General features: G+C 40.8%; 1 protein-coding gene across 2 annotated transcripts in view; it reads right to left on the reverse strand.

The window, feature by feature from the left end:
- LOC149449707 (uncharacterized) overlaps window positions 1-25,617 on the reverse strand; it is a 402,043-nt gene that overhangs the window by 48,613 nt on the left and 327,813 nt on the right. For both annotated transcript variants that reach the window (XM_089692868.1, XM_089692869.1), the window contains exon 6: window positions 11,310-11,397. In XM_089692868.1, the coding sequence (XP_089548994.1) occupies window positions 11,310-11,397 (88 nt within the window). The remainder of the gene's footprint in view (window positions 1-11,309; window positions 11,398-25,617) is intronic.

The raw sequence follows: 25,617 nt of genomic DNA on the forward strand, positions 1-25,617 counted from the left end.
TTCCTCCAGTCAGTGCCAGTTGGAGATTGTTACCAGCCTACAAGCTGTTGTAAGGAAGCCCAGTCCTTTGGTAGTTTGCTGATACCTGTCGCCATTCATTGTGAAAGGTGGGTGTAATATGTACTCTTAGGCCCACACGGGGCAGATTCTGTTCTAATCAGCAGGGGATCAGCTAACAGATCCTTAGATGATTGGAGTGGGAAGATGACAATTCCATGTCCGTTCAGTTTCTGCTGAGTGGACACAGACAGAGTCCATTCTGCTCTATGGGCGGCTATGTGTAAACGGACTCCAGTTGTCCGATTACACCCAACTACCCTCAGAGCCGATTCACCTAAAAAGCAGAGGAATATCCCTTTCTGTTTTTTTAGCGGACCAAATCGAACCCAAAGGTAGGCGGGTGTAAATGGACACAAGTCAGTTTACACCCACCTGTCCATCAGAATATATGGACCTTCCGATCAGGTTCACCTGAAAAACTGAAAGGTGGACCTGATTGGACCACCCAAGTGAAAGGGTCCTTAAACCTCCTTCGCCTAGAAAGCTAGGGGGCAGTAAAAGCAGGCTGTGGGTTTGTTGCTCTATGACCACCCAAAATATGCAGCTGCTCAATGCTGTACACATGCCACGGCCACAGAAAAAATTACACACTCTGCCACATATGGTGAGTAGTACTGCCACCAAACGTGGACCATTCAAGTGTAATACATAAGCTGCACTGTGGCAGTGCAGGCTTTTCAAGGTTAAAACAGGTGATGAGAGGCAACATATTGCCTACCAGCCACCTGTCATCCACTGCGGATCACTTTTAAGAGGGGTGGCAAGGGCTGCTGCAAGTATGAACGAGCCCAATTGCTTAGAGATTGCCTTGTTTCTTATGGTATTACATTAGACTCTCAGATAAGTCAAGAAAGTCAGAACAGAAGCTACTAAAGATAAGGATCTCTATCTGGGAAAAGTTCTCAAATTACACACAGCTGACACCCTGTTTAATAATTCCACTGAAGAAAGTCCAGTCCATCTCCTGGCAGTTTTAAATGCCTGATGATATACAGCACTCCACGACAGGATGAAGCAGTTTCCACACTTTCCTTGTGCTATGTTTCTGAATCAACAACTGCAAAGAGTTTACAATTGTTTCTGTGCTGTGTTCACTCCTATGTGTATAATTTGAATTTATATCATTCAAGCTGAATACCAGACAGGCATAGTAAACAGCATTTAACTCAATTACATATTTATTCAAAATCAATAAATGTAGTTTTGAAGAGTAAGTAAAGCCAACACTTTTTTTTTTGTAGAATGAGTATAGGGGGGAAGCGTTAAAACACCTTTGATGGGATATCTATAATTTTTGACTTGTCACAGGAACAGGGGATAGGGAGGGGGGGGGGGGGGGACAATGTTTTCATTGACAATTATTTACAGGGCCACTGATAGGGGGTACTGGCAGTGCTCTCATAATGGGCCTGGGCCCTATTGGATCAGCAGCTTGGCCCTATGCCTTGCAGGGGCTGACTGTGGCTTACTCCCCCCTGGTGCAGTGTGCCCCCTGGGTCTAATATATAGCTCCTCCCTTTGCATTCCCCGTCAGTGCTCTGTAGCTAACAGTTGGCAGGCATTCTCTCAGGGCACAGCAGCTTCTCCCCCAGACGGGCAGATGTGGCGGACGGGGCCAGGGACGTGGCTGACTCCTTGTATGGGTATCTGCTTCAATCTGGCTGATCTTCTTTGCAGACGATGGGGTGATACCGAGGAGCAACAGATATGACAGCCCAGCCCAAACACTAGCAATGATATTCACAAAGAAGGAGGGTGGGGGCCTGATTAGTTAAGCTGTATGGGGTCCCATATTTTCAAATGGTAGCCATGACTATCTAGCAGGGCATTTCTTTTTGCCTTGGAAATTTTTTGTCTCTCTGTGCTAAACAGGAAGATTTGTTTTGTGCCTGGGACAGGAAGCATATCTCCATGACAAGACAAAGACCGCAAGATAAAAAAAAAAAAAAGATTGGGCAGAGTGGGTCTTAATTGCCTAATTCGCTAATATATTCAAAACTAAAAGTAAAAAGTTTTGGCTTTATATACATTTTACAGTGCATGCCACTTTTGTCAGTACTTAAAAATGCCTTGATATAATTCCCTGCCAGGGGCGGACTGACCATTCGAGCACTCGGGCACTGCCTGAGGGCCTGGGGTAAGTAGCGGGCCCCATGAGATGCCCCTGGTACCTTTCATTGGCTGTTTCATAGGTTTTTTTGGGTGTGGGCGAGGACACAGGGGCCCCATGATCCCCTATTGCCCGGGGGCCCCATGAGTTATCAGTCTGCCCCTGTTCCCTGCACTGCAGTACTGCTAGACTGCAAGGGTCAGGTCCCTGAACCAGTTAGGGATCTATTCTTTGCATACTATTGACAGTCTAAAGGCACATATTTAGGTTCACTGTAGGCCTCATAGTCAATGCAAACTTGTCATAGCTTTTTTTGTTACGAGACAGGCTCTTGTAGAGGATAACAAAAAATGCTTGAATGTTTTATGGTCTGTTTATCTAACGTTACAAACTGTCCTAACAAATTGTAAGCAGCTTTAAAGTGGAAGAAAAGCCCAACACGAACTATTCTTAAAAGCGCCCCTCCTCCTACCTACCCTGTGTAAAAAAGATCTGTATACTTACCTTTTTTTAATCTGGCCCGGTAATATGATTCAGCAGCTCTGGCTCCCTTGGGTCATGGAACACTCGACAACAGCTGTGAATTCTGGAAACTGTGACATCACCTATAGGCTCCTAGGGGATAGGCAAATATTGTCTAAATGCATGAGGTAGGTGTCAGTGCCTGTAGACACTCTGTGCCCATGGATGAGATGTATCAGGAGCAAAGTCGGGGATGATCAGTGCAGCGGTGGGGGCAGTGACAAGCACCGATCTCCCTGTATGGCTTTCAATAAAGCATCTGGAAGCCGATTTTCCTACTCTCCCTCCCACGGCTTCCAGCTGCTTCATTGAAAGCCATACAGGAAGATGGGGGCTTGTCACTGCCCTCACTGCTGCAACGTTCACCCCTGCACCAATCACCCCCTGCCATCCATCAGACTACTCTTTGTGGGCCTCCCTGTGTGCTCCTCAGGGCCAAGCCCCTGCCCCCAATCTCCACACCAACAGGAGAGAGAGAGGCTGGATCTGCTCTGCCTCCCCCTGTGTCCATCCACACCCCAGTCCATGCAGCTTCTGAGATGTGTGGGCGGGAAATTGTATACAGAGCAGTTGACAGCTCTGTAATGCTTCTGAATGAGCCAGTGAGCCAGCTGCCATCCATGTAAGTCCGACCTTCCTCCCCTCCCTTACTTTCTCCCCTCTCTTCCTTTTCCTTCTACCATCTATTCCCTCCCTTCCTTTTCTTCCTTCCTTTTCTCCTTCCTTCCTCCATCCATTCCCTCCTTCCATCCTTCATCCCCTCCCTTCCTTCTTTCCTCTCTCCCTCCCCTCCTTTCCTTCCTCCTTCCATCCCCTCCCTTCCTTCCTTCCTCCTCTCCTTTCCTTTCTTCCTCCCTCCATTCCCTCCCTTTTCTTCCTCCATTCTCTCCTTCCTCCATTCCCTTTCTTCCTTCCCTCCCTCCTTTTCTTCCTTACTTCATTTCTTTCCTTCCTTCCCCCAAATCTCTCTCCCTCTTCTGCTCCTTTTTCCTATTTTGTCCTCCAGTAATAGCATTCATGAGTGCAGCCAAAGAACTTTATCTAAAATTAAGTGCAACTGTGTCGCGCTCCAGTTATGAAATATAAACCACCTATAGGTGCTATTAATCTAATAAAATTAATCCCTTATTGATGTGCTTAATCCAAACATATGATAAATAATCATTATAATATAAATGTAAATTCATACAATTGTGAAAATAATTAGAAATTCATAAAACTGTGAAAAATTGATATTCCAAATTAATATAAAAATATATAAAAAATGTCCACCATGTGATAAATAAAACCAAAAATTAAAGATAATATAAAAAATGAAAAAATAAAAAATATATAGTGACTGTCCCAAAATCAATTAATGCAATCCAAATCAGATGTTCACTTCTTATTATTTTGCTCAGCAGACTTTAATATTATTATGCGCTTACCTTAAAATAAGCCTAACTTTCAATTAGGCAAAATAGCTTTATGTCCCAATAATAGCAGGATATTTCAACTTCTTTATGATAAAAGGATTAAAGATGTAATATGATACTCCCTCCTCCACAATACTGTGCAAAAGTGTTATGCAAGTGTGAAGAAATGCTGTAATTTATGAATGCTTTAAAAAATATATCTGTTATTTGTTTATTTTTATCATTATACAAAATGCAAAGTGAGCAAACAGAAGAAAAACCTAAATCAAATCAATATTTGGTGTCACCACCCTATGGCTTCAAAACCAGCATCAATTCTTACACTTCCACACTTTGTACACTTGCACAACGTCAGGGATTTTGTTGGATTAGAGTCGGGTGTATGATTAACCAATTATACAAAACAGAAGCTAATGATCATCAATTTCATAGCTAGGTTGTAAAACAGTCATTAACAGAAACAGCTGTATAGGAGGCATAAAACTGGGTAAGGAGCAGTCAAACCCTGCTCCTGAGGTTGTGGAAGACCGTTTCATGCCAAAGGTCATACACCATGGAAAGACTGAGCACAGCAACAGGACACAAGGTAGTTATACTGCATCAGCAAGGTCTCTCCCAGGCAAATATTTCAAAGCAGAGTGGGGCTTTAAGCTGTTCCATTCAAGCTTTTTTGCAGAAGCACAAAGATATATAGATGCAGTGGTCAGCCAAGGAAACAATGTAGCAGACGAAAGACACATCATGCTTAATTCCCTTCGACGTCGGAATATGTCCAGCAGTGCCACCAGCACAGAATTGGTGGAAACCAGTGGGACACAGGTACACCCATCTACTGTCTGAAGAAGTCTGGCCAGAAATAGTCTTCATGGAAGAACTGTGACTAAAAAGCCATACCTCTGATGTGAAAACAAGGCTAAGCGATTCAACCATACACACAAACATAGGAACTGGGGTGCAGAAAAGACTGATGAGTCAAAATTTTAAATATTTTGCTGTAGCAAGAGGGAGTTTGTTCATTGAAGGGCTGGAGAGTGGTGCATTAATGAATGTCTGCAGGCAACATTGAAGAAAGGTGGAGGTTCCTTGCAAGTTTGGGGCTGCATTTCTGCAAATGGAGTTGGAGATTTGGTCAGGATCAATGGTGTCCTAAATGCTGAGAGACACAGGCAGATACTTATCCATCATGCCATACCATCAGCGTGGCATGTGATTGGCTCCAAATTTATTCTGCAGCAGAACAATGACCCAAAACATACAACCAACGTCATCAAGAACTACCTTTAGTGTAAAGAAAAACAAGGAGTCCATGAAGTGATGGTTCGGCCTCCACAGAGCCCTGATCTCAACATCATCGAGTCTGTCTGAGTTTACATGAAGAGACAGAAGGATTTGAGGGAGCCTATATCCATAGAAGATCTGTGGTTAGTTCTCCAAGAAGTTTGAAACAACCTATCTGCCAAGTTCCTTTAAAAACTGTGTACAAGTGTACCTAGTAGAATTGATGCTGTTTTGAAGGCAAAGGGTAGTCACACCAAACATTGATTTGATCTGGATTTCTCTTCTGTTCACTTATTTTCCATATTGCTAATTGCTAAAAAATAAACTATTAGCACTTCTGAAAGCATTCTTGATGTATAGCATTTTTCACACCTGCATAAAACTTTTTCACAGTAGTGTATATTTAAATACAATTTTTTGTACCAGGAGTTTAGTGCTGATTGAGCTAATTTTTCTATAGCTACCATATTACAGTAGTTTTAATCCTATTCCACAATTGAAATTCTCCTTGTCTTTTCTTATAATTTTTATAAATATAGTATATTACACATGTGTGCATTTTATTAATTTTGCTGGCATATATTTTTTTTAAGATGGAAATTGAATTCACAATGGCAGAATCTAAAAACATTTTGTGAAATTATTTTCACCTCTGTCAAAATATAGTAAGAATCAGTGGAGACATTGCCCACAGCAGCTTTAGAAATACGGTAGGTAAAACTGTCCAAATCAATATTTCGATATTTAGGAAAAATGGCAAAATATCACTTTTTTATAAACAGACATCTTAGTGTCTATTTAAAGAAGAACTCTAAACAAAAGATGCAATTCAGCAATAAATAAAATAAATATAAATAATGAAAACAAATAATTAGTGTATATAATAATGATAATTAAAAATAAATGTATGTTCAGGAATACATAAAATAAATTATAAACATTATTAAAAAGTAATTATTAACAATATATACATTCAGTAAACAATTAGTAGAAAGTTATTTACTTGTGTTTTCGTTCCTGAATGCACCATTAGAAGGTAAAATAAAATTGGGAATTTCTCTTAGATAACCTTTTGTGTTACAGATAACACATTTGCAAGATTGTTAATGCACCTTGGCATTTGTAAGAAAATATTGTATTAGTATGTTTTTCTCCTACTGTTATATTTGCATTTATTTTTGCATTATTTTGGATACATTTGCATTATTGAACTGACTATTGCTTACATTTTATTGATATATAATTTGTGTATGCAAACTGGTGCATATACTGTACATGTACGTGTGGATAAGTATATGTATTTATTTTTTGCTGCCGTCAGACTCATTATTGTTGTATTCTCTATATTGAATACAACAATAATAAAGTATCTAATCTAAATTAAGTGGAAGAAAAGCCCAACTATAACTATTCTTAAAAGTGTTCCCTCCCCTTTCCACCCACCTATCTTGCCTAACCTGTATAAAAAAAGATGTGTGTATTTACCTATTTGTAATCTGCTCCAGGCTGGTCATGTGACCTTGCAGGTCCCTCTCTCGTGCCAATGACTGCTATATGGAGAGGAGGGTGCACCATAGGAGTCTATGGGTGATGTCACCGTTCCCGGAATTCACACCCGTTGTTGAGCACTCCCTTACACAGAAGTGCAGGATAGCATGGACGGACCAGAGTGAATTTCTTTTCATAGTTAGGGTTTTCTTTCACTTTAATCTTATCCCTTATTATTTTTGTCATACTCTGATTTGAAAATGATTTCCAAAGATATCAACAACTTACAAAGTTAACATATAGGATAAAGTATGGTCAGTGCAAGGACAAGATACAATTCCTGTATAAAATGGTTAATATACTTTCAAAGTATTTATACATCAGAAACGGGAGAGATGAGTGTGTACTTAACCTTGTGATCCTACACTTTACGCTTACCAGAATATTGTTGCAATATATCTTATAATTTTTGACTCAAACAGAAAAAAGGGGGTGGGTTACAACAGTAACGTAAAGAGCAGATAACCATTTAGTCGCGGTTCACACTACTGCTACCTGAAAGTCGCACGACATGTAGTGCGACTTTGCCAGGCAACTTGAGTACTACTTTGAGGCAACTCTAAAGCAACTTTCAGGGAATGCCTGGGTAATCTTCCTGTAATGTAGGATCCAAATCACATCAATATAGATAAGGATCCGACTTGGAGGCGGGTTCTATTAAAGTATATGGACACATGTCGGATAGAAGTCGCCTTGAAGTAGTACAGGAACCTTTTCTAAAGTCGGACGACTTCAGTAGTACTAATTAAGATGGCTCTCTTTGACTAACATGGGATTTCATATGTCAAGCAACCTGGGGTCTCGCAAGTTGGATCTCAAGTTGTGGCACTGTGAACCAAGCCTTGGGGTTTTACCAAAATAGAAAAAGTATCAATTCAAGCCCCTATAAAAGTTTCTCTCCCCAGCCCACCCCACCTTGAACTCATCTGCGGATTCATGTTTATGCGTTAGTAATTTGTTCTTTTCCTGCATTTAGGTTTTGAGAAAAAAATCACTGTTAAAAGAGAATGGGATAGAAAGATGCAGAAGAGCGGAAATTTAACCTATCCCATATTGTGCACAGTACATTCAATATTCCCTATTGACTCATTCTGTACTCTGCTTTGTGCATTCCCTATTCTTCAACAACTTATTCTGTATTCCTGTGATGTATTTTCCATTTCTGTACCACCTTTTCCATGTTCTGTCCTGTGTGTTCCTTATTCCCTATTCCACACTGCATTATTCCGTATTCTGCACTGTACATTCCTTTATTCACACCATCTTATTCCATATTCAGTTATATATTTTCCTTATCCAGTCAAATCCAGTCAAGGACCACCCTATAGAAGATGTACTGCTACAGGGTGGCTGCTCTGTGCAAAATCATATATTATATATATATATATATATATATACACACACACACGTGATTTTGCACTTCCTTGTTTAGGGGGTACATGCGCTCCCAGTGTGCCACTTCTGCTGTGGTTTGCCACAGCAGAAGCCGATCACAATGTACTGGGTGACTGCTAGCATGCCCTGATCAGTGAGGAGAGAAACAGGCCACAGCTCTGCCTATGTAAACAAGGCAGAGCTGTGTCCTGTCAGCTGTGATATGCTGGATTTGGTTTCCCTACAAAGCAGGGAACAATCCAACACATCCCCCAGTAAAAACACCACAATGTGTACACATAAACACTGACTAGGCACACAGTTAACCCTTTGATTGCCCTAGATGTTTAACCCCTTCCCAGCCAGTGTCATTAGTACAGTGACACTGTATATTTTTAGCACTGATCATTATATCACTGGTTCCCACAAAATGTTAGCTATTGTCAGATTGTCCACTGCAATATTGCAATCCCGCTATGAGTCATTGATTGCCCCCATTACGAGCATATAAAATATAAAAAAAATTCGGGTATATTTACCATAGTTTCTAGACGCTATACCTTTTGCGAAAACTAATCAACATACGCTTATTGGGATTTTTTAAACAAAAATATGTAGCAATACATATTAGCCAAATGTTATGAAGAAATCAGATTTTTAAAACGTTTTTATTGGGTAGGTTTTATAGCAGAAAGTAAAAAATATTTTTTTTATAAAAAAAAAAGCTCTATTTGTGGTGAAAAAAATTACATAAATGTAATGTATGTACAGCATTACCTGACCGCATAATTGTCAGTTAAAATAACGCAGTGAGGTATAGCAAAAAATGGCCTGGTCATGAAGGGGGGTAAATCTTCCAGAGGTCAAGTAGTTATTCCATACCAACTTATTCCATTTATTCTGCACTGCATGCTCCCTATTTAAAACACTTTATTCTATATTCTGACTGTGTATCCCCTGTTACCTACTCCCTTATTTTGTATTCTGCACTTTACGCTACCGATTCAACGTTGTTTTATTCTGTATTCTATACTGTAATTCCATATTCTTCACTGCTTCAATACATATTATGCACTCTATGTCCCCTATCCCACAATGCCTTATTTTGCATTCTATGTTCCTGTTCCTCATCGCCGTATTCTGCCCTCTACATTTTCCCTATTCCACACCACCTTATTCCGTAATCTGTGCTGTATATTTCCTATTCTGACCACTGCACACTGTTGCACATTTCATACTGCTTACTTAGGTGTTTATTGTATCAACAGTTGCTTATTCTAGTGCCTACCTTTTTAAAATTAAGTTTAAGGCAGAATTAGGATGCAGAAAAGTATACGTAATGGAAAAGTTCCAATGTTTTAATGCTGAGGTTTATGTGTGTCCTGAGGAGTATTTTGTGTGTATAAGGACTGTGGCATACAGTATGTGTGCAGTATATACAGAGAGTGTGCTCAGACCCTGTTTAATCATGGTCTCTTAAACCACTCTCACTGTTGGGCATAGTCTGGTAACACCCACCATTTGAAGAGGTATGCTACATGCACACCAGAGGAGCTTTCCTCAGTGTGCCTCAGATCTGTTTGAAATGTTGTGCGCAATTCCCCAACTATTTTAATAAAGTTCTTCTTTACTATAGGCTTTATTATTGCCTGCATAATAATTTTAGTTACTTGTTCTTTAGAAAAGGAAGTAGAGGGGAAGTAATGTTGGAGTGGAACCTAGGAGGCAATACAGGAGAGTATCAATCTTTCTACCAAGGCTAAAAAAAGGGACTGAAAAATCCTGATATGAAGTCATACGTCTGGAAATTTATCTTGGTGCTCACCTTCAAATCACACATTAGTAAAGTTCCAGAAAAACCAGCAGTACTCAGTTTCTTGATTTATGTTTTTTTTTTTTTTTTTTATCTACAAATGTGAAATAAGATGCCTCTGATCTGGCCATCTCTGCTTGAATTATTACGCACTCTGTTTGATGTAACACAACAAGCAGTGGTGAGAAAGTAGGAGGCATGATTACAGAAGGCATGGTTCCATGACCTAAACCCCAATCATATTCTAGAAATATTTTGTAGACCATAAAGTGTGGTGGCTGCAATCCAACAAGTTACAGTTCAGGGTCTCTGAAGAGTGGCTTGCATTGTGCACATTGTCCGCAATAAACACACTTGTTCTTTTCTGTACTGGCATACCACTGGTTCTGTCAGCTACTGTGGTACAGTGTTATATGCAATGCTGTATCACATGTTGATGCTTCTGTATAACCACACCTTGTCTTCAATGCTGTCCTGCATTTAAAGGGGCACTAGTTACCGTATATAATCATCTTGTCTCCTTTGCTGTCATGAATTTAAACTGGTATTGGTTATTGCATATTCAGCACCTTGTCTATTGCACGTCCCTATATTTAGGAGACATCAGCTGTTGTATATCTGCACATTATGTTCTTTACTGACATGAGCTTTTGCTGTTATTCATTTAAAGTGGCATAAGCTATTGTATATCAGCACCTTGTCTCCTGCACTATGGTGCATTTAAAGGGACACCAGCTACTCTATATCTGCGCTTTGTCTCTGGAATTGTCATGCATTTGAAGGGACATCAGATAGTGTATATGTTTTTTGGGGTTTTTTTTTTTTGTTTCCTGTGCTGTGTGACAGGTCTCATAATTCCCACTTCTAGTGTATAAGGGACAGAATGAAATTAAATGCATTCACTAATATTTTCAATGGAAAACAACTAATTAAAGCATGAAATGTTTAATATGCATGAGCCCATCTGAGCAATGAAACAATTCATTATAACAAACAAAATATGTTTTACAATATCTTGAAATCTCTGTGCTGAAACTAAAAACAGGTACATAAGTAGAACTAATTTATTAAACTGTAGCTGGATCACCAATCTCACATCTTAGCTTCCTTTCCTTTATTTATTTATTTCCGAAAATAGACATCTGAGTGACAAAATAGAAGCATTCCATGGATATTTGTAGACACTGACCTGTAACATGTACCTGGCAGCTCCACATCCACGATATCGTCTTCTAGTGGACAGCAGGGAAACTTCAATTATCTTCTCTTTTGATTTACTGTGAAACACAAAATCCATTTTTGTTAAGGAAGAAAAATGTAAAGTACATACTCTAGCTAATAGAATATTAGAGATGTTTCAGTATAAAAAACATTGTTTTTAATTCTTTTTATTTTTGGTAGGTGACAGAACAGCCAAAAAGCATTTACAATATATAGAGCAAGGTTCAGAACACACACATAAATAGATACTGTATTTCCGACATAATAGATTTGAAACTGGTAGTCTGCAATAAAGTCATAATTTGAAATAGAAAGGAAAATAATGAAATATTTTTATTTTTATTTTGGTGAATGGTTTTTGATTTGCAGCCGGGCTAGCAGCTACAATATTTTAGTGATATTTATTAACTCAAGCAGGGGTGTAGACTGAGTACAGTATAATATGAAATAGCACAATCAGGATGGCTGTGGTGGATATGTTACGTATGGAAACCATTCGTTTCTGACACATAGCCATAGCAGCAAGTGCATGGTCCACTCACAGTAGTAAAAAAAAAATGTATTTAAAATCCAGTCCAACCTAATTTTTTTAATGAAGGGTTTGACCATCTTTCTGGTTTTATAGCTGTTTGTATCCACATTGGGATGATTTCCCCTTACTTCTTAATGATGAGTCTCACCAAAAAAAAAATATTGCTAATGATCTAACAATTGGCTTCTCTTTAACATAGAGGGCTACACACAAATCAAAATTCGACCAGTTCAGGGGCTGGTTCGATCAATGTGTACCCAGCTTAACTACCACTAGCCCTAATTCTATTTAATCACTAAGAATAGCTTATCACTTATCCAAACTCAATTACTAAGACTAGCTAATCATAACGCCTACCATTACCTAATCATTAGGATCAACTAATCACTAACCCTAACTAACCCAAACCCTAAAGCCGGCCATAGATGGTTCGAATCATCCCTGGACAGGCTGATTGTACCCAATGATTGTTGTACATGGATACAACCAACCTGTCCGATTTTTTTTAATGCAATTATTGCCAGTGGCTGTAGCCACTAGCAATAATCACTGTGTTCTTCTGGTGGGGGCGGCTCTCACCGTGCCCCCCTGCCAGGAGAACATAATAGCTCCATGGAAGGGATTTCCCCATCAACAGTGTTGATGGGGGAATCAAGCTGTGGTTGAAGGAATAAAAATCACATAATATATGGCTGTCTTTACTCTCTGATTCTTTGTGCATTACTATGCAATCATTTTAAATATCACCCGGACGTATATACTTAGTGCACCACAATAAACATGCTTTGTAGCTCTCCGCACAGATATGAACCATCTACACATTGTGGTGCATTGTGTTGTAAAAAAAGCAAGTGCATTAAAACCTTTGTGGCAAACCACTGATAACCCATTTAGAATCAATCAAAAATCAACATTAACGTGTGTAATAATCCACATTAAAATATTTGCGCTAATACTGCAACAGTGTTGTTTTGCCATAAGACTAGCTTATCACTTATCCTCCACTGGAAGCTTGCACACTGATACAGTGTAATAACGGCCTGCAGGGTGAATGATTCCTGTTACATTCTACCCCTCTACAACTGTAATAGTTCAGTGTGAATGGTGGTTGTATTTCTGCACTGTGGTTTTCATATCTTCCAGTGCCCATGTGCTGTGTTGGGCTATTCATACATTCTACAATAAGAGAACACCAACAGTCCTCTTACTGTGACAATGATTGTGACATTCTAGGGCAAACAGAGCAATGGAAAACTAATAGAGGGATATCACAAAGTTGGAGCCTCTGAGAGATACAGGACACTAATGTGTAATACAGGTCAATGGTATACACAAGAACATCAACATACAGTGGGGCAAAAAAGTATTTAGTCAGCCACCAATTGTGCAAGTTCTCCCACTTAAAAAGATGAGAGAGGCCTGTAATTGGCATCATAGGTAGACCTCAACTATGAGAGACAAAATGAGAAAAAAAATCCAGACAATCACATTGGCTGATTTGGAAAGAATTTATTTGCAAATTATGGTGTAAAATAAGTATTTGGTCACCTACAAACAAGCAAGATTTCTGGCTCTCACAGACCTGTACCTTCTTCTTTAAGAGGCTCCTCTGTCCTGCACTCATTACCTGTTGATAAATAAATGGCACCTGTTTGAACTTGTTATCAGTGTAAAAGACACCTGTCCACAACCTCAAACAGTCACACTCCAAACTCCACTATGGTGAAGACCAAAGAGCTGTCGAAGGACACCAGAAACAAAATTGTAGACCTGCACCAGGCTGGGAAGACTGAATCTGCAATAGGCAAGCAGCTTGGTGTGAACAAATGAACTGTGGGAGCAATAATTAGAAAAAGGAAGACATACAAGACCACTGATAATCTCCCTCCATCTGGGGCTCCATGCAAGATCTCACCCCGTGAGGTCAAAATGATCACAAGAACGGTGAGCAAAAATCCCAGGACCACACAGGGGGACCTAGTGAATGACCTGCAGAGAGCTGGGACCAACGTAACAAAGGCTACCATCAGTAACACACTAGCATCAGTAACACACTAGGCCACCAGGGACTCAGATCCTGCAGTGCCAGACGTGTCCCCCTGCTTAAGCCAGTACATTTCTGAGCCTGTCTGAAGTTTGCTAGAGAGCATTTGGATGATCCAGAAGAGGATTGGGAGAATGTCATATGGTCAGATGAAACCAAAATTGAACTGTTTGGTAGAAACACAACTCGTTGTGTTTGGAGGAGAGAGAATGCTGAGTTTCATCCAAAGAACACAATACCTACTGTGAAGCATGGGTGTGGCAACATCATGCTTTGGGGCTGTTTCTCCGCAAAGGGACCAGGACGACTGATCCATGTACAGGACAGAATAAATGGCTTCGTAAGAAGCATTTCAAGGTCCTGGAGTGCCCTAGCCAGTCTCCAGATCTCAACCCCATAGAAAACCTTTGGAGGGAGTTGAAAGTCTGTGTTGCCCAAAATTTATTTGGGGTTCACAAGGGGTTCACATACTTTTTCTTGCAACTGTATAACAAAGTATTGAGATGAACTTTTGATATTGACCAAATAAATAAATTATTTCCAAATCAGCCAATATGATTGTCTGGATTTTTTTTCTCATTATGTCTCTCCTAGTTGAGGTCTACCTATGATGCCAATTACAGGCCTCTCTCATCTTTTTAAGTGGGAGAACTTGCACAATTGGTGACTGACTAAATACTTTTTTGCCCCACTGTATGTATCCCTAAATAGAGGAGCAAAAGTCCTGAACAAGTCACAGCGGTCTATTCATGCATGTAGCAAGACTCTAATACTATCTTTATTCACAAGAAGTCTCCAGGTAAATGTGGGTGTATGTACAATAAAAAAAAACAAAACAAAAACAAAAACAGTGCAGAGGCACCTTTACTGGTGTCCAGTAAAAACAAATATCATTTTTGGACAAACTTAGCCTATAAGTAACTTGACTGTCTAGAGAGGTTGTTTACTCAGAAAAGCAGTGTCCTGTGCAGACGCATCGCAGCAAAGGGATCAGAACAGGGTTGCAAATCTGTCATTTTTCTTGTTTTATTAGTTTGGTATCATGCTCAATCTTGATAAGAGACTCTGGCATCCTGGAAGGAATTTCATTAACAAGCTATATTACATTTCATCCAAAGCAGTAATAGACAAATAAATAAAAAAAGATTTCCTCTCTGATTTCTGGCTGAAGGTTTACAGGAAAATAAAACCATGCCGCAGGTATACAGGTTCAGTAATTGGACACAAATAAAATATGGCTAATAATGTAAAAAATCAGGATGTTACCAGAGCTTACGAGGGGAGTTGCTGAACTTATTAATGTAGTACACGAAAGAACATTATTAGTAGCTAATGAAACATCTACCATATTAACCTTGTGATAGTAATGTACAATGATTTTATGCATATTTTCTTTATTATGTTAGGATTAAAAAAAAATTAAAAATAGGGTTTTTTTTGCTAACCAAATATGAAATATTGCACGTCACCATTTTAGTGCAGACAGAATCCAGTGTCAGACAGATCCTTTTCATATGCTTCCCCCCAATGATCATAATCTTTTATTAAAAAAAAAATCTGTTGTTCACATAACTCAATAGCACAAGCTACAATTTATACAAACAGACAAAGCTGAAAGTAAAGTAAAGATTTTTGTTATAGGAAAGATCTAAAAATGTTACTTTTAACCAAGCAATGCACTGAAATGTACCCTTTGTGATTTCCCCTGAAAAAGAACAGTGCAATTCCTGGCATGTGAGGGTGCCCAAGCACCCTGTGCCTACAACCTCATAGCTGTTGCGTAGGATGCAGAGGATGTCCTGGATTGCAGATATACAGTATCTCACAGAAGTGAGTACACCCCTTAGGTTTTTGTAAATAATTAGTATATATTTTTATGTGACAAGAAATGACACTTTGCTACAATGTGACGTAGTGAGTGTACAGCTTCTATAACAGTGTAAAATTAATGTCCCCTCAAAATAACTCAACACACAGCCATTAAAGCCTAAACCGCTGGCAACAAAAGTGAGTACACCTCTAAGTGAAAATGGTCAAATTGTGCCCAAACTATCAATATTTTGTGTGGCCACCATTATTTTCCAGCACTGCCTTAACCCTCTTGGGCATGGAGTTCACCAGACCTTCACAGATTGCCACTGGAGTCCTCTTCCACTCTTCCATGACAACATCATGGAGCTGGTGGATGATAGAGACCTTGCACTCCTCCACCTTCCAATTCAGGATGCCCCACAGCCCACAGATGCTCAATAGGGTTTAGGTCTGGAGACATGCTTGGCCAGTCCATCACCTTTACCCTCAGCTTCTTTAGCAAGGCAGTGGTCATCTTGGAGGTGTGTTTGGGGTCGTTATCATGTTGGAATACTGCCCTGTGGCCCAGTCTCCAGGCTGTTTGTCCTCTGAGATGCTGCTGGAATTCTGTGCCCCTTTCTGGACCAAGTGAGATCTTCAAAACCCTGTTGTGGGACAGGTTTATGCTGGCGGTGAGCTAAAGCTTTTATTTTTGTAATTTGTGGACTGTGTTTGTTTGCTTTATGCTAAAGATAAGCTGCTTTGCTTTCTATTTTGGAGAAATAGACTTTTCCTGGAATTCATACAGACTGGTGAAGGCAGATTTTGCAAAAGTATCTCTAAAAGTGGTGAAGAATGTGCCACATTCATGTACCTGTCTAGAACGTGTATTTGAATTTGGCTCATACTGCGTCACTTATAGAATGCACAAGACACTGTCATAGAATCTGTATGAGACGGTTTTTCTCTGCACACCAAAGACAGAGTTGGTCTTAATTAGCTTTACTTTTCCATTTGGCGCATTCACAATGTAAAAGTGGCGCATTTTAAAATGGAATTTGATGCCCGAGTCGCTGTCAGAACCAAAAATGTTGCAAATTATTCATGAATTGGTGCAGTAAATTACATGAGGGATTAACGCCAGCGCAGCAGCATTATTGAATTCCCCCTTTCTTATTACAAGTACACAGCTAGCTAGTGACCCCCAGATATCACAATTTATATCTGTTGTTTCAGATTGTAAGGCCCTGCTGTCTCTGCTAGTCTCTGGAGATTTGGAGTTAGATTTAGTGAGATTACTACTGTCCAGCTCACTGTTTTCCTTACTGCAGGTGCATACATGAGAAAGCAAAACCCTGTCTCTACCAAGATGGTCACTTCCACACAGAGACACAGTGCAGAACGGGCTGAAGACCAGTCAATGGTGGATATAACACAGCTGCACAGATGACAGCATCCTACTGAACAATGATTCTGTGCAGAGGTGTGGGGGTTGGATATTGAAAGGTTGAGCCTGCACTGAGGATGGAGTGTCCATGGAAGACACTCTGGCCTCTGCAACCCCCCCTTCCCCCATAGCTTCATGCAACAACTTCATGCACCTGTTTCTAACAGGTACATGAATCTGTCACAGGCACTCACATTTGTTGTGTGGAGACACAATACTATTTATAAATTTCAGGGATTGTTCATGAAAGGTAAATACTTGTACTGGCTCTTTGGCCTAGGTTCACATATATATACGGGTGCAGGAATGCATGTAAATTGCAGCTTCACTCAAAACGAGATGCTGAATAGAAAAAGTGCAGGGGTGCCATTAATTCTTAATTCTGAAAAATGCGTGGAAATCGATTGGTGCAAAAATACCATGTGATTTCTGTGTGGCTGTGTTTTTAAAAAAGGTTCAGGGACTGTTTCCTTGCAGAAAACGCAGACACGGCAGCCCATTCAAACAAATGGCCCGCACAGCTGAATATATGTAAACCTGGCCTAAGCCAAACTATGCTGGAATCCTTTGTCATTTATTACATGTTCATTTATAAATGAAGATGCATTTAGAGTACAATCGTTTTAGTTTTAGTTGTGAGCTTTAAAGTGACCAGCTCAGTAACTTTACAAGTCTGCTTTTATAAATTTCTAACTTGCCACAATTTACAGCCACAGTATAATTTTTCCAAAATGCTCCACCTTTTTAGAATTAAAAAACACTCCTTGGGATCCAAGCAAATTATTGTGCCTGTACTGAGAGGTATAATCCTGGGATAATGATCTCATCAGTTTTCTGCAGGCAGGAGGAAGCATTCCCTCAGTCTCCTGCCCCACATAGTTCAGTCTACAACAGCAATCTTTTTATCAACCATTCATGCTAACATTTCTAACTGATTTGATATGAAGACTGGCTGCAAAAGCTATTGGCTAAGCCACTGAATACACTTTAGGGGTATAATTCAGATAACAGTCTCCTCTATTTTTTAGATGTAAAACATCTGTTTCCTATGAAAAATATTTTGGTATGCAATATCAATGGGTGAAACACATTGATAAATTCAGTATGCAATACACTTTAACGAGTGGAACCATAAAAAAATAAAACCAAGAAAATCCTTTCACATTTCAGTGTTGTGTGGCTAGGAACCCTTCTACCAGTAGTTTCCAATAAGCAGGTGTCCTTTATGCTGATACACTATATTGCCAAAAGTATTGGGACGCCTGCCTTTACCCGCTCATGAACTTTAATAGCATCCCAGTCCAGTCTTGGTCCGCAGGGTTCAATATTGAGTTGGCCACCCTTTGCCGCTAATAACAGCTTCAACTCTTCTGGGAAGGTTGTCCACAAGGTTTAGGAGTGGGTCTATGGGAATGTTTGACCATTCTTCCAGAAGCACATTTCTGAGGTCAGGCACTGATGTCGGACGAGAAGGCCTGGCTCACAGTCTCCTCTTTAATTCATCCTAAAGGTGTTCTATCGGGTTGAGGTCAGGACTCCTTGCTTTGTGCACTGGTTTGCAATCATGTTGGAACAGGAGGGGCCGTCCCCAATCTGTTACCACAAAGTTGGGAGCATGAAGTTGTCCAAAATGTCTTGGTATGCTGATGCCTTAAGAGTTCCCTTCACTAGAACTAAAGGGCCAAGCCCAACCCCTGAAAAACAACCCCACACAATAGTTCCCCTTCCACCAAACTTTACACTTGGCACAATGCAGTCAAGCAAGCACCATTCTCCTGGCAACTGCCAAACCCAGACACGTCCATCAGATTGCCAGACAGAGAAGCGTGATTCGTCACTGCAGAGAACATGTCTCCACTGCTCTAGAGTCCAGTGGCGGCATGCTTTACACCACTGCATCCAACACTTTGCATTGCACTTGGTGATATAAGGCTTGGATGCAGCTGCTCAGCCATGGAAACCCATTCCATGAAGCTCTCTACGCACTGTTGTTGTGCTAATCTAAAGGACACACCAAATTTGGAGGTCTTTAGCTATTGACTCTGCAGACAGTTGGCGACTTCTGCTCACTGTGTGTTTTAGCATGCGCTGACCTCACTCTGTCATTTTACGTGACCTATCACTTTGTTGCTGAGTTGCTGTTGTTCCCAGTTGTTTCTGCTTTGTTATAATACTACTAACAGTTGACCGTGGAATATTTAGTAGCAAGGAAATCTCACAGATGGACTAATTGCACAGGTGGCAACCTATCATGGTATCACGCTTGAATTTACTGAGCTCCTGAGAGTGACCCATTCTTTCACAAATGTTTGCAGAAGCAGTCTGCGTGCCTAGGTGCTTGATTTTATACACCTGTGGCCATGGAGGTGATTGGAACACCTGAATTCAATGATTTGGATGGGGGTACCAATACTTTAGCAATATAGTGTATCATTCCAGCATCCCCACAACCTGGCTATGTCCACTTTTTTAGATTAATTGAAAATCTCAGCAATAATGCAAGAAATGCTTTGTCATGATTCCATTGCTAAGAGTAGGTAATAATAAGTAAATGTACAATATGTGATCCAGGTTAATGCAGAACAATTTGTGTAAGTGTGGATGGGAAGTGAATACTTGAATACTGTAGGTTTCCATATCTTTAAGATGTGTTGCTTTTCATTGTGGTATTATAAAGCATGCATTACAAGACTTAATAGAGTTTATAGAGCACTGCAAAATAGCTTAGAGTTACTTTACACAAATAAGAATGCAAAATCGACTTTATTCTAAAGTGGACATTTAACCCCTTTATACATTTGTAGAAAATGTTCCTCTTTTTCTGTAAACATTACAAGTCTGTCTAACATTAAATCGAGTAGTTATCAGTCCCAATCTCAGATTCCAATAAGCAATTAGGTCAAACAAGGGATATTCCTTTTACTGTAATGTGTGTAATCATAGAGCTCTTTCTTCTTACTCAATAATAGATATCCCATTAGCGGTCCAATAAATTGTTTTACATCTATATTCTTGATAAATGTAAAACAGGTTTAAGAGGCACTTCAGACAACAGAACACAGACAACAAAATCAGTCAGATAAAGCCAATGCATCCAGTGAAGCAAGGAATAGTATTCATGGACTGGCATATACCTACCCAAAAGAATAAGGAAGGGCGATACCAAAGCAATAGGAAGCATTGTGATAACAGCAGCACACTTGTTCTACATTGATTGATTGTTCTCTCAGAATATATTTGTAGTCACCTCCAGTGAGGTCACTAATGAACCAGTCAGCACATGAGTTTTTCAGTATGGTAAACTGGCACTCAGACTCTAAAGAAAGCATTATATTCATGTGAATCTTCACATTTATCTATAGAAAATTGTAAAAGCCCCAAAACCCAGTGTACTCTAGTTTGTCTTCTCCCAGCCTCTGTGCAACTCAATAGCCCAGCAAGGTGGCCCTCATATTTAGTTACTGATAGAGAGTTGTAGACTATCTGCTTAGGATTTGCTCATTAACAGGGCTATTTATATTAGAGAATAGGTGCCCAGAACTCCCCCCTTCTGCGTCACCTCTTGTCTCTGCCCCCTACCCACCTCCGAGCACCGTTCCTTGGTTCAACCCCCTTACCACCTCCCAGTACTGCCCCTTTTATAGAACAAAGATGCAGGTATCTACTATTTTGTGGCGCTAAGTAATTTGTATGGAATTTGGTAAAGATAGCAAGAAAAGCAGTAAAACAGAACCCCTGCAGCCAGCAACAATAGATCCCCCCAGCAACAGTAGACCTTCCTACCAACAATGAACCCCCACAACAAAATACCCCTCCAGCAACAATAGATCCACCCCAGTAACAATTGACCACCCAGCAACAGTTGACCACCCAGCAACAATACATACCCCACCAGCAACCATAGACCTCCCTAGGAACAATAGACCCCCTTCACAAAAATAGATATTCTCCAGCAACAATAGATTCCTCAGCAGTTAGCATCAATAGAATCTCCAGCACCCTTTGCCATTACATACATACATCCAGTGCTGGAGGTGCCAGAACTGCGTTGCCGCTGAATAAAAGCTCTGCTTATTACAGATTCTTCTGTTTTTGGGCTTCCAGAATACATTGAAAAATAACCTGATCCTAAAATCGAATCCTCAAAATAGTATACCCATAAAACTAGCCTCAACCCTGAACCAGAACCTACCCCTAAGCCTAATGCCTTAACATAATCTAACCCTATAACCCTAAGCCTTAACATATGTAATTTTGGACTGAGTGGGCAAGGTTTAGAAACCCTATTATCCAGGACTCCATTAGGTTTAGTTCACACTTGCCCTGGGGGGTGGTGGGAAAAAAAAAAACATGGTTGAGAAACATTTATACTGCTCTCCGCAAGCTGCATGGTGGCGAAAAAGTGATCCCTACTGTCACATTCAGTGCGCAGTACTACCCGCTGATCGCAGCCCATTCAAATGAAAATGGCTGCAGTGCAGTGCTGTGGACTTTTAGGAGATAAGACAGACGGTAAGAAAGCATTGTGCCTCCTCCCCACCTGTCGCTCTTCAAAGGACTAATACAAATGTAAGCCCTTAAGGTGGTTCTAAAGTCTCAAGGTTTTATACCTTCATGCATTCTATGCATGAAGGTAAAAAACTTTCTGTGTGTAGCACCCCCCCCCCCCAACACTTACCTGAGCCCCTTCTTGATTCAGCAATGTCCACGAGAGCCTCAGTTCTCTGGAGACTCTCTCTTTTGATTGGCTGAGGCAGCAGTGGGAGGCAATGGCTTTTTTAGGAAAAAAAACAAGACTTTAGTATCACTTTAAAGATTTTTCTTCACTGACTGAGAGAAAGTTAGTTCTTTTTCCTGAAATCTAGAAACCTATAATAAAGATTTAACCACTTTGGGGTGCTTGCTATATGCTAAGGAACTGTGCTAAGGTATAATGTTTTAAAGACTCCTATATGCAAGCTGCTACGCACCTCCTATACTCCCCAAGGGAGAAAGTGCAAGTTAACATGAATAGGGTGATTACTTTGCCAGGTAAAGTTAATGAGCTCTGGATGACATTTAAGCTTTTATTCTAGATTTTGATTTACAGAGTTTCAAAAAAGATAGTCATTCAGGCAGCACAGACATTTTAATTAAAACACAGCCTTGCCACATTTAACATTTGCAATGGTTTGACAAAAGAACAGACAAAACAACTTGTCCTTGGCCTGTTCATGCTTTCTTGTTTTTGCAAGTGGTATTAAACCCAAAACCAAAAATGTAATATATTGCAGCTTACCAATCATTACATGTGGTGGCTGCATTAGTTTTCTTTTTCTTTGGCTTTTCTCAGTTTTCACCTGTTGATCTGGCCAGTAACATACCACCTGTATTAGAGTGCCTCCTCAACTCTGGATGAAGGAGCACTAGGTGCACCTTTGGACAGCAGCATTGTCATTCAGGGGGGATGTGAGTGTTAAACGTATTAGCAAATTTAGATACACTAAAAAATTGAAGTCATACTCCAGCTATTATTTTACAATCAGTTGCAGCAAACAGTTTTTTTTCCTTGTCGGATAAAGGTTTTGCATAAATAAATAAAAGCTGATTATTTTAATCACCCCCTGCTAGTGTTAAGTGGTTCTAAAGGCAGAAGGTTTTTTACCTTTTTTAGGTAAAAAAAAATTCTGGGTGCAGCTTCCCCCTCAGCCGCCCCTAATACTTGCCTGAGCAGCATCTCGATCCAGTGATGTGCATGAGAGCCATGACTCTCCCGGGTCTCTCTCTCTTCACTGGATCACACAGCAGCAGGAGACATTGGCTCCTGCTGCTGTCAATCACAGCCAATGAGCCAATGAGGAGAGCGGGGAGGCGGGCTACGTCATGCTCTGTGTGTGAATGAACAATGTCCATTCACTGGAGCGTGGCTCGGGAGCAAGCTTGCTCGAGTGCCCCCAAAGCAAGAGGCTGGCTACTGGGGGCACTCGGCAAGGGGGAGGACCCGGAATTGCCGGCAGGGTAATCAAAAGAAAGAGGAGGGGGGCTGCCCTGTGCAAAACCATTCCACAGAGCATGTACGTATAAGAGAATGGCCACAGTTTGAAAAGGGGATGAGGTGGGCATGTGCCGTTATAACAGAGATACGCTTCCTAGGCAGCTTGTACCAATTATGGGAGAGGTTGTTAGCTCCTTCAAAATCTGCCACATGTTCACAACTATCACCTAGGCTCCAGCTCCTCCTTCCTCTACCCCCCCCCCCCTCCCCATCCTTGCTAGTGACTTATTTTCCAGCTGAAGCAGTTGTAGGAGCCTCCACATTTGGCAGTATCCTCAGGATTCTAAACACACTAACCAGCAATCTGGGTGTGCAGGGAGTGATCGCAAAGCACAGCAGAATTTAAATCACAGATTTCACACTTAGTTTACCTACCCTATCCCCCCCCAAAATAAAAATGTTTAATGCTAAGAATATACAAATGTGGTATCCTATTCATAACACACGCTGGAAGGTATAGAAATGGCTGGCCTCAAAGAGCAGGAATTGTCTTAGCTTGAAAAGCAAAACCGCAGAGTATCTAATAAAGAATTCAGCTGTTTTAAATGAACATTTGCAGGTTTTTCTGATGTGGTAGAGCAGTACCTTGTCTGGCAGCAGTGCTCTGGTATACACATATGCTTCTGGCTGGGTAGCATTTAGAATGTTAACACTTTGCGCCAAAGGTTAAAGGGATATTTTCAGCTTGCAGCCAAATTGGGATAATTCTACTTTATACTTGTTATATGTCCCCATTCACATAGAAAACATAAGAAAAAAAAATAAAAATTGAACCTTATCTCTGTAGATGCTCTTTTCTGAAGCTTCCAGCAAGGAACAATTCTACTTAGTTTCCTTTGTTATGAAGGGAGCTGGGAAGCTGTATTTACCATAATTAACTTTGTCTGGATGCAGATATCTCATTATTTGTTCTAGATTTAAACAATGTCTATTTTAACAGAAGGTTTAGGAACTGGGCTTCTCTATTGTGTGCAGGGCCGTGGATAAGGGGGTACCACCAGTCCTCCTGTAAGGGGCCCAGGCCAGCAGGGGGGCCCAGGCAGCTGGGTGAATCAGATCTGGGCAGGGAGGATGATCAGCATGGCAGGGAAGCAATTACTGGATCCAATCCCCCGTATGGTTTCCTCTGCAGCAGCTGAAAGCTGGCTTCTTCTTCTCTCCCTCCCACTGGCTTTCAGCCGCTGCAGAGGAAGCCATACAGGTGATCGGTTCCAGTAATTGCCACACCCATGACCCTCCCCGTGCACCATAAGTTTCCCCATCCTACCTAGGCTCTGCTGTGTGCCCCCAACCCCACTTTGCTTCAGGCTTCCCTCCTCTCCTTCCCACTGGCAACTGCAAGCACACAATAGGATCATTCAGGATAGAGAGTGGGGGAAAGGTCTGGTAAATATGTCACATTTGTCAGCCCCCCCCCCCCCGAATGAGCACGATGTGCGATCGGTACCAATCACTCACTGTGTTCATTCATAACTGGAGCATAGTAAACTCTGTTTTCTTTGGAGGCCCTGTCAGGTTGGCTGTATGGGGCCCTGTGGTTTCTTACAGCAGCCCTGATTGTGTGTTCTTGAGAACTGGACTTAGCCAGTCCCCAGCCAAGCCATTAGGACAAAGCTGAGAAATGCTTGCAGTCAGTCCTGACACCTTCTCCTCAGAAACATCTGAGGCCTTATGCACACAAGATGCTTTTTCAGCTGCTGCTAGGTGCTTTTTTTTTCTTTCTTTTTCTATCTTTAAAGCCCCTTGCACACATAAGCTTTTAGCAGCCTTTAGTGGCAGGAGAGTTTAGAGGCAGAAAAAAAACTCACTGCCAGTGCATCCTGGAGTAGTGGCATTTTAGCAGAAAAACGCTTTAACCACTTCACATTTTGCATTTCCGGGTAGGGGGCGCGCACCCTACCCATGCCACCATTCACGGCCGCGGCTGTAAATCACGGGGTCCCAGCCGGTGATTCCCTTCCGGCATCCGGTGATTCCTGATGATCTCTGACAGCAGTTCTGGCAGTTGTGGCTGAAATCTTTCTTGGTCTACCTGTACTTGGCTTGGCATCAAGAGGTCCCTGAATTTTCTACTTCTTAGTGGAAGTGATGACTGGCATATTTAAGGCTTTGGACATCTTTTTATGTCCTTTTCCATCTTTATAAAGTGCCATTACCTTATTACGCAGGACTTTTGACAGTTCTTTTCTGATCCGCATGGCTCAGTATCTAGCCTAGTCAGTGCTTCCACGTAAGAACTAACAAACTCATTGACTATCTATACACTGACACTAATTGCAATTTAAAAAGCCACAGATGTGGGATATTAACCTCTAATTGGCATTTTAACCCTTGTGTGTCACCTTGTGTGTCTGTACCAAGGCCAAACATTCCACGGTATGTAAACTTTTGATCATGGCCATTTGGGTGATTTCTGTTATTATGATTT

The sequence above is a fragment of the Staurois parvus genome, unplaced genomic scaffold (assembly GCF_062004578.1).
Source record: "Staurois parvus isolate SC_StPar_1 unplaced genomic scaffold, SC_StPar_1.0 ptg000607l, whole genome shotgun sequence".
Classification (NCBI taxonomy): domain Eukaryota; kingdom Metazoa; phylum Chordata; class Amphibia; order Anura; family Ranidae; genus Staurois; species Staurois parvus.